The following is a 10,228-nucleotide window of genomic DNA, read 5'->3' as shown; positions in this document are numbered from 1 at the left end:
CAGTGTCCCCACGGGGGAGGTGTGTGTCACCAAGGAGACCCTCACCAGGGAGGGGCCTGAGCTGACCTCAGTCTGGCTTCTGCCCGCCATCTTCCCACCCCTCCCACCCCTGACAGCCCTCACCACCCCCGCCTCGGGCTCTGCTCCACTTTGAAGTCCTAACATAAATACCATGTCTGCTTGGGTTCCCCTTCCCAGCCCGGTCACAGCCCCCAGACCTGGCTCCCACCCCAGCCAGCACTGGGGGTGCGAGCTGGGGGAGAGGAGCGAGGGAGGCCTGGACCACCCAGGGAAGGTGGCGAGCCAGAGACCCGGGGACAGGACCAGGGAGACAGAGCGGGTGAGACACCAGAGATGGAGGGGGGGAAACAGAAGAGGGCAGAGAACAGAGAGACCCCAGAAACCAACAAGGTGACAATGCTGGGGACAGGAGAGGAGAAAGAGGGACCCCAGAGACAGACAGGGGAGCTAGACACCCCGACAGAGAGGGAAGAGAGGAACAGGGAGGAAGAGACCCTGCAGTCAGAGGGAGGGACAGTGAGACACAGAGGTCCCCGGGGAATGTGAACGGGCAGGAAGAGAAGGGGAAAGTTCCAGGTGCCAGTGGACACGGCAGGGGCGGAGACCAGGGTAGCAATGGAAAGAATGTGGTGGAAAGAGAAATGTCCCTGGAGACAGGATGACCAACCATCTTTGTTTGCCCGGGGCTGAGGGGGCTCCAGGGACACAGCACTTGCAGTGCTGAGACCAGGCAAGTCCTCAGCAAACGGGGAAGAGTGGGTCACCCTGGGTGGCAGGCCTTTGCCAGATGCCACAGGGATCAGAGTCCACTCGCATAGGTACCCTTCACACAGATGAGGAAGCTGTGGCCCGAGAAGGGCCATCCGGGACGTCCCTGGAGCACACGGCAGGGCCAAGGCAGGACCAGCTTCAGGGATGCTCCATGGAGCTGCACGGGCAAAGGGCTCCAGAGGGAGGACAAGAACAGTGAGGGCCGGGAGAGCACCTGTCCTGGGATCCCCAGGCTCGGGTACAGTCCCCGCTCTGCCTCCGCCTGTGTGACCTAGGGCAAGCCTCGTCCCTCTCTGGGCCGTGTGAACACTGAGTGGAAGGGCCGGGCCCCTCTAGCTCTGATGGGAGCTCCAGGACTCATGGCCCCCTGGGCAGATGTGGCCAGATGTTCAGGTCAGGCATCTGCCAGGAGAGAGACTGGGGCTCCAGCTGGGCCCAGGTTGGGCAATCCAGGGGCAGCCATATGCTTCTCCCCTCACAGCTGTGGGCACACGTGCGGGCCCTCGAGGACACACACGTCACCCAGCTGTGCACACCCACAGCAGTGCCAGGCTTTCACAAGCGTGCGCGCATGCTCACACACACACACACACACACACACACACACACACACACACACACGGTCATGCACAGACACCAAGGTACATCCACAAACACACAGTCTCTCTGTATGACAAAGACACCTCTGCCCCACCTCAGCCCCCTCCAGCTGTCAGAATCCTTTACCCCAGGGGCCAGGCCTGGAGACAACCCTTCATCCTGGGTCCCACCTTCTCCAAGCCTCTCTCTCCCACCCTGTCTGGTCCAGCCACACACCCCTCCTGTGGGTCTCTCCCATCCAGAAGCACACAGGGTGTGGCACAGCACGTGGGGCAGGGGAGGGGGCCGCAATCAACCCCCTCCTTCCCAGATTCCCCTCCCTCCCCACTCCTGCCCTGGGACCTCTCCCACCCAAGACCAGGCGCCTCCCGCCCACCCGTTGGCCCTTCCTCCTGAAGCCTGAAGGCTGGGGTGGTTTGGGAAGAATTTAGAAATGGAGAGAGGTGGGGGGATGGGGACAAAAGAGAAAGGAGGAAAGGAGGTGATTTGTACACAAAGCAATGTGCTGGCTCAGCGGCCCTCATGCCAATGCTCTCTAGGACTCCTGCCCGGGGGGGGGGCGCCCCCCAATCACACTCGGCTCCCCCATGCTGGCTGCTCCACTGGGCCCTCTGAGGGCCAGTCCCTCTGCAAGCCGCCTTCACCCCAACACCAACAGGCCCACATACTGCATCCAGAATCACCGTCTGGCTTGTCCCAGTAGCTGGAAGACAACGTTCCTTCTGGGGAAGTGGGCTTCCGTTTCCATGGCCCTCCTGAGGTGAGCTCTCCCCAAAAGGGCCATGATCAGAGCAGGGAACCCCAGCCTCCTGACTCCCAATGTGAGTCAGCCACGCCTGGTGTCCTGAGCTGTCCCCACCCCAGCCAGGGAGACACATTGGCCTCAGGCCCCAACGGAGAAAACAGGCTGTGTGGTAACCGGGAAGCGTCACGCATGCTGCCTGCTGATGGTGACCCAAGCTGTCCCGTCCTCCTGGGCTGCACTCCTACAGACCCATAGGGTTACATTCTGAGTGTGCCATCCATCACGGTGGCAGCTAATTATAAATTAGCATTTCTGCCTGATTCCCTGTACCCAACCACGCATCTAAACATTTTCTCATCCACACACCCATCTACTTAGCCATCTATCCATCCATCCACTTACTCATTCCTAAATCCATCCATCTATCCATCCGTCCACCCATCCATCTATCCATCCATCCCCCCATCCTCCAAGCATTTATTGCATCAGTTAGCATCTTCTCTGTGCTATGGGGGAATCAAGATGAGTCCGGCTGAACGGGACTGGCATGAAGACCACAACAAGCCCCCCTCTATCCCCTCACCCCCAAATCCATGATGCTGTGCCCACTAAATACCTTCTCCTGACGAGGGTAGGAAATTCTTTTTTTTTTTAAATTAATTCATTCATTCATTTGTTTATTTTTGGCTGGGTTAGGTCTTCATTGCTTTGCATGGGCTTTCTCTAGTTGCGGTGAGCAGGGGCTACTCTTTGTTGTGGTGCGCGGGCTTCTCATTGAAGTGGCTTCTCTTGTTGCAGAGCACGGGCTCTAGGCGCCCAGGCTTCAGTAGTTGTGGCACATGGGCTCAGCAGTTGTGGCTCGCGGGCTCTAGAGCTCAGGCTCAGTAGTTGTGGTGCACAGGCTTAGCTGCTCCGCGACATGTGGGATTTTCCTGGACCAGGGTTCGATCCTGTGTCCCCTGCATTGGCAGGTGGATTCTTAACCACTGCGCCACCAAGGAAACCTTAGGCAGCCTCCACCTCACCTCTCCCAACATGGATGGCCCTGGGGGTGGGGGGTAAGTGAGTGCTAGATGCCCACCCAAACTGGGCACCCAGGTGCATCTCCAAGTCTCATTCTCTACCTACCAAACCCTTAGTCTTGTTGGGGTCAGGGTGTCCCACTCCTCCCCACTACCGCCCGCCTCCTGGCTCAGGCTTCCCTCCACTTGCCCAGCCAGGCCATCTGGAATTTGGCCTTTGACCCTCCTCCTCCTGCCTGCCCCCCAATGCCTCACCCCCACTGAGGCTGTAGTCCTGACCTCTGATCTGACCCACCCACTCGCCAGACGGCCTGCAGCCTCCCCTCAGACGCCCCAGCACTGGCCATTGCCCGAATCATGACTGGGACCGCCACACCCTTGGACCAGGCTCCGGCCAGCCCCCGCCCGCCCCTGAAGAGCCTCTAGCGGCTGCCTTCCCCAGCCTGCCCCGCCTTGCTACCCAGATCTACAGCCAGCTCCCTCCCCTCTCCCAGACTATTGCAGCAACCTCCTGACTGGTCCCTGGCCTCCAGTCCCCCCTCCACCCACCGCATACCAGCCACAGGGATCTCTCATCACGCCTCTTCCCCGTGACCCCCATGATGGAGGCCAGCCTTCCAGGGGCAGCTCCATCGCTTTCCAGGCCAGGCCTCTACCCCGTTTCTGATACTTTCTCTCCAGTCTTCACTGTCCCTCTAACCCTAAACCTCCCTCCGGGCCCGGCAGAGTCCTTTGTATTCTCCAAACACATCTTGAGCTCTCGCAGCTCAGTAACTTTGTCTAGGCTGTGCCTTCTTCCCATCATGCCTTCCTTCCATCCTCATTTCTTGACATCATACCCAACTCTCAGACTGCTCCAACGACTCCTCAGGGCACTGCAGCAAAAAGAACTGGAAGAAGGGTCCGAGGCCTCCCACACAAACTCTCTGAGACTCCCTGGGCCTCAGTGTACCCACCCACAAAAAAGCTTGCTGATTTCCAGGGATCTCCCAGGCCTGGGATGGTATGACTTCTGGGGAAGGCTGGGTGAATGTGGGGAGCAGGTGGGCTTTGGCTCCAGGCAGAATCGCATCACCCCCCCTGCGTTGCCCTGAGCCAGATTCTTCACTTAGCTGAGTCTCATTCACTCATTCATGCGTGCGTTCATTCATTCTTTCGTTCAGCAAAACCCATTGAGCAGCATCTGTGGGCCAGGAGCTTTCCAGGCTCAGGGGATACAGTAGGGAATAAGACAATGACCCTGCCCAAATGGAGCTCGCAGTCTCCTAGGGCTGGAGTTCTCCACTAGGGGCAATGCTGCCCCCAGGGGACATGACATTTGGCAATGTCTGGGGTCTTTTTTATTTTTTGGCCGCACCGTGAGTCCTGCGGGATCTTAGTTCCCCAGGATCGAACCTGCACCCCCTGCAGTGGACGCGTGGAGTCTTAACCACTGGAACACCAGGGAAGTCCCAAGGAGTCATTTTTTATTGTCCCAACTGGAGGGATGCTACTGGCATCTAGACAGAAGCCAGGGATGCTGCTAAACATCTTACAATGCACAACACAGTCTCTAGAAAGTGTCATTACCCAGCCCTGAATCTCAATAATACCGAAGGCGAGAAACCCTGGCTATTGGGAATTCAGGCCAGCAAGCAAATATATACCACGTCAGATAGGGGTAAGTGCAAAGGAGAAAAATGAAACAAGACCAGGGGGCCAGGGAGCCCCAGGGTACGGCGGAGGAGGGTGGTGGTCTGGGATGTTGATGCCTGAGCTGAGACCCGAAGAAAGTGAAGAAGCAGAGACTTCGCATCTTTCAGGAAGAGTGTTCTAAGCAGAGGAACAGCCAATACAAAGGCCCTGAGGTAGACATGTGCCTGGTGAGTTTAAGGAACATCCACAGGCCAGAGTGGCTGGAGCAGAGGGAGTGAGGGGAAGGGAGAGGGATGAGAGAGGGAGTTTGTGGGGAGATCACAAGAGCCTGGAGGCCGAGCGTGGTAAAGACTGGCCTTTCTTCTGAGTTGAGACGGGGGCCTCGAGGGTTCTGAGCAGGAGGGCGACTGGATCTGACTTGGGGTTTAAAAAGATCCCTCTGGCAGGATGGAGAAGGCAAGAGAGAGACCAGAGGAGAGAGTGTTGCACAAATCTAAATGGACAAGGGTAGTGGCTTGGGCCAGACATGGGTGGCAAAGGTGGTGAGACGCAGTCAGATTCTGGATCTGTTCTGAAGGTGAAGACAACAGGATTTTCTGAGAGATTGGATGTGGGGTGTGGGAGAAAGAGGAGTCAAGGATGACCTCAAGGCTTTGGGTCTGAGCCAGGGGAAGGATGAACTGCCCCGCATTGACTTTCCTCTCATGAGAAGGGGGATAATTCTCTGTGCTTCACAGATGTAAACCTTGAAAGAATGACCTTCCTGGCATATAGCAAGCCCTTCTAAAGTCCTGGTTCTCAAGGGGATTGGCCGCGTCTGCAAGGCCAGCCCTGCCACTGTAAGAAGGTTAGCAAAGCCGCCCTGGTTCCATCCCCCCCCCCCCCCAGATTTGCTCAGAAGACTAAGGAACATTTGTCTCATGCTTTGCAGCTGACAAAGCACGTTTGCACACCCTGAGTGCCGTGATACAATAGCCCTGCTGAGCTGAAGGGCCCTGACACGTTAGCCCCGTTTTGTAGGTAAGAAAAATGGAGACCCAGAGAAGGTCAGCGACTTCCTGCAGTCACACAGCCGATTGTGGCAGAGTGGGAAGCCGGATCAGGACAGCACGCTGAGGGGCAGAACCTCTTCTCAGCATCCCCGCCCCGGCTCAAATTTCTGCTAAGAGTGCAGTGGGTGTGCACGGGTTAATCTGACAACCAGCTCCCCAGGGACCATCCTGAATAATGGGCTCAGTACACATGCCTCCAGAGGCTTCCAGGAGGGGCGGGAAGAGGACCCCAGCCAGGCCTGCGCAGCAGGCCCTGTCTGGGGGCAAGGAGGGCTCCACACATGTGACGGCTGTGTCACACACACGTGTGTACCATTGTGCGCCCCATGTCCATACGTGGCCTCTCACCAGTCCCCTCCCAGCCAGCCCTGTTCACCCTGCCCACCCCCTCCCCCATGCACCCTGCCCTCCTGCAGTAGGGAGCCCAGAGAAGCATTTCCTGTTTGGGGGCCGCCTCCTCCCCCTCTAAGTCCAGGTTCCCAGGGCCCCAGGCTGAGCAGAGGTGAAGGGAGGGCAGCCCCCTGCCCCTCCTCCTTCCCCGGCCACCCCCAACACCCGGTCCAGCTGGAGCCAGGAGGCTTGAGGGCAGAGGTAGGAGCTCAGTATATAAATGAGGGCTGCGGATGCCCACGCCTGTGTGATCGAGGTGCTTCCCACGTCCAGGGCCTGCATGCGAAGGTGGGTGACTTCCTGTGTTAGGGCCTGCAGAACGCCACACCACTTTCGCATGTACACCTAAAGGGTTTAGCATGTCAGAGTATGTGCAACCTGGGACGAAGGGACAGAGTATCGAGAGAGTGCTCTTGTGTGTGGAGAGGAGCATACACACGTGTGTGATGTGAGAGCGTGAGTCAGAGCATGTTTCCACACACATGACAAGCAGTTGTTCACGGGTGTGATGAGGTCAGTGTGTCCCGATTGGGGTCTCTGTGAGTCTCTGGGAAGCGACCTCAACCCTCCGCCAAGAGCCCCAGACGGCGCTGGAGTTTTCTGAGGGTCGTCCAGCCTCCTCTTCTCGACTCCCAGCCCGTTAGCAGCGCCTCCTCCCCTCCCCTGCCCCCACTCCCAGCACCCCCCCCCCACCCCTGCCCCCCGCCCGACTGCTTCCTGCTCTGGCGGCCCCCGGGGAGCGAGAGAAGGGAGCTGGCAGCGGCCCCAGCCCACTCCTTACAAGGCCTGAGCCCGGCCCGGGCCCGCCCCCGGCCCGCCCGTCGGAGGCCCCAGTCCCTCCCCCTGTCAAGAGCGGCTGCCGGCCGGGCCCGGGCCAGTCAGGGGGCGTCGCGATGCTGCTGCGCCTGCTGCTGGCCTGGGCGGCCGCGGTGCCTACGCTGGGCCAGGCCCCCTGGGCCGCCGAGCCCCGCGCTGCCTGCGGCCCCGGCAGCTGTTACGCGCTCTTCCCGCGGCGCCGCACCTTCCTGGAGGCCTGGCGGGCCTGCCGTGAGCTGGGGGGCGACCTGGCCACGCCGCGGACCCCCGAGGAGGCCCGGCGCGTGGACAGCCTGGTGGGCCCCGGCCCGGCCAGCCGGCTGCTGTGGATCGGGCTGCAGCGGCAGGCCCGGCACTGCCAGCCTCAGCGCCCACTGCGGGGCTTCACGTGGACCACAGGGGACCAGGACACGGCCTTCACCAACTGGGCCCAGCCCGCCACGGGTGGGCCCTGCCCGGCCCAGCGCTGTGCGGCCCTTGAGGCGAGTGGCGAGCATCGCTGGCTCGAGGGCTCGTGCACGCTGGCCGTCGATGGCTACCTGTGCCAGTTTGGCTTCGAGGGCTCCTGCCCAGCGCTGCCCGATGAGGCAGGCCAGGCCGGCCCCGCCGTCTACACCACGCCCTTCCACCTGGTCTCTGCAGAGTTTCAGTGGCTGCCTTTCGGCTCTGTGGCTGCCGTGCCGTGCCAGGCTGGCAGAGAAGCCTCTCTGCTCTGCGTGAAGCAGCCTGACGGTGGCGTGGGCTGGTCGCGGACTGGGCCCTTGTGCCCCGGTACTGGCTGCGGCCCGGACAACGGGGGCTGTGAACACGAGTGCGTGGAGGAGGCGGACGGTCGGGTGTCCTGTCGCTGCACCGAGGGCTTCCGGCTGGCAGTGGACGGGCGCAGCTGCGAGGACCCCTGTGCCCATGCCCTGTGTGAGCAGCAGTGTGAGCCAGGAGGGCCACAGGGCTACAGCTGCCACTGTCGCCTGGGTTTCCGGCCAGCCGAGGATGAGCCGCACCGCTGCGTGGACACAGATGAATGCCAGATTGCCGGCGTGTGCCAGCAGATGTGCGTCAACTACGTTGGTGGCTTTGAGTGCTACTGCAGCGAGGGCCACGAGCTGGAGGCTGATGGCATCAGCTGCAGCCCCGCTGGGGCCATGGGCGCCCGGGCTTCCCAGGACCTTGGGGACGAGTTGCTGGATGATGGGGAGGATGAAGAGGATGAAGATGAAGCCTGGGAGGTCTTCGATGGTGGCTGGACAGAGATGCCTGGGATCCCGTGGATGGAGGCCACGCAGTCACCTGACTTTGGCCTGGCCTATAGACCTAGCTTCCCAGAGGACAGAGAGTCACGGATGCCCTACCTGGACCCCACCTGGCCACCCCCGCTTAGTGCCCCTAGGGTCCCCTACCACTCCTCAGTGCTCTCTGTCACCCGGGCTGTGGTGGTCTCTGCCACACGCCCCCCACTGCCTTCTGCCCACCAACCCCCTATTGTCTCTGCCACGCGTCCACCCCTGATCCCTGCCCCTCAGCCCCCCGTGATCCCTGCAGTACAGCCAGCTTTGCCCTCTGACCACCAGTTCCCCAAGATCTCAGCCAACTCTCCAGATCTGCCTTCTGCCCACCGACCCCCCGTTATCTCTGCCACACACCCAGGACCGACCCCTGCCCACCGGCCCCCAAGTATCTCAGCCAAATATCCTGAACTGTTCCCCGCTCACCAGTCCCCCATGTTTCCAGATACCCAGAACGCCACTCATTTGCCTCGAATCCCAGCTAACCACGCCCCTCTGGTAACCACCTCCAGCGCCCGTCAAACCCCTGTGACCCCAGATATCCCGGTCCTCAAAGCCCAGGCCACCCACCATCCCATTACTTCCACTGTCCAATCTTCTCTAATCACTACCTCCAGGCCCCCTGTGTCGCCTGCCCATCAAGTCCCCGTGCCTGCTGCCACCCAACCCCCAGCCTTCCACACTCCCCTGCCCCCAGAGAGCCCCACTAAACAGACCTTACTCGCTAGCCCGACACACTCCCATTCCAAAGCCCAACAAGTCCCAAGGGAAGGTACCCCTGACCCCAACCTGGCCCCGTGGCTGCCCTCGGCAGTCCCCACAGCCCTGGGGGAGGCCAGTCCAGCAGGCCGCAGCCGCAGGGATGATCGGTGGCTGCTGGTGGCACTCCTAGTGCCAACATGCGTCTTCTTGGTGGTCCTACTTGCACTGGGCATCGTGTACTGTACCCGCTGTGGCCCCCACGCGCCCAATAAGCGCGTGACCGACTGCTATCGCTGGGTCACCCACGCCGGGAGCAAGGGCTCAACGGAACCCGTGCCCCACCGGGGCAGCCTCACAGGGGTGCAGACCTGCAGAACCAGCGTGTGATGGGGCGCAGCCCCCGCTCTGTGGGGTGGGGGAAGGGCCATGCGTTGGACACATGGGCCAGGCTGCACCAGGGACCCACGGGGGCTGCCCAGCTGGACAGAAGGCGTCCTGGTCCCCCGGGCCCAGCCAGGCTCCTCTCTCAGTCAACCGCTAGACCTGACTCTTGGGAGCTCTGTTTCCTGGCCCAGCACTCACGACGGAGGAGATGCCGAGGCCCCCCAGGACCTCAGGGGGTGGGTTCTGGGGTCTTCTCCAATAAACGGGGTGCCAACCTCATCCAAAGCTCCTGACCCCCATTGGTGCCTGAGGGGAGGGTCTGGGAGGACTCAGAAAAAAAGAGGGGATCTTCCTTCAGCTTTTTTGGGCTCCCCAGGGAATAAGGTAAGACTCCTCAAGGCAGGGTATGCTTTAGAGATTCTCAGGGAAACAGGAGCCCAGAGAGGGCAGAACTTTGCCCAAGGTCACACAGAGAGCCTAGGAGTGGGAGGTTCGGCATGAAGAGAATTTCATATTGGTTCCTCTTTTTACCATAACTCTTAGAAGGTGGGACTGAATCTGGAATGAGGGCTTCTGCTGAACTGGAGCCAAACTGGGGTTTAGGGGGGTCAAAGGCAAGCTCTAGGCCTGGTGATTCTGGGGAGTGAAGGCGGTCTAGAGAGTCAGCTCTGGTACTTCCCTTCCCCTCCTCAAAGGCCGCCCAGAAGTTGGTGTCTGGGGCTCAGGCGGCTTGAGTCAAGGGTGCTGTCACCCCCCTGGGGTGTAGGCGATGGGAGGCACTCCTCTCTGCTCTGGGGAGGCGGTGGG

General features: G+C 60.6%; 1 protein-coding gene across 1 annotated transcript; it reads left to right on the top strand.

Annotated features, from left to right (window-relative positions):
* Window positions 1–7,110: 7,110 nt before the first annotated feature.
* Window positions 7,111–9,706, top strand: CD248 (CD248 molecule). Its single transcript, XM_033861141.2, has one exon. The coding sequence runs from the start codon at window positions 7,130–7,132 to the stop codon at window positions 9,422–9,424; it is 2,295 nt and encodes a 764-aa protein (XP_033717032.1). The 5' UTR covers window positions 7,111–7,129; the 3' UTR covers window positions 9,425–9,706.
* The last annotated feature ends 522 nt before the right edge of the window (window positions 9,707–10,228 follow it).

This window comes from Tursiops truncatus, chromosome 8 (assembly GCF_011762595.2).
Source record: "Tursiops truncatus isolate mTurTru1 chromosome 8, mTurTru1.mat.Y, whole genome shotgun sequence".
NCBI lineage: Eukaryota > Metazoa > Chordata > Mammalia > Artiodactyla > Delphinidae > Tursiops > Tursiops truncatus.
This window is presented reverse-complemented; position numbering and strand designations above follow the sequence as displayed.

Coding starts and splice junctions, on each gene's coding strand:
- CD248 (XM_033861141.2), top strand. CDS start 7,130: ATGCTGCTGCGCCTGCTGCTGGCCTGGGCGGCCGCGGTGCCTACGCTG.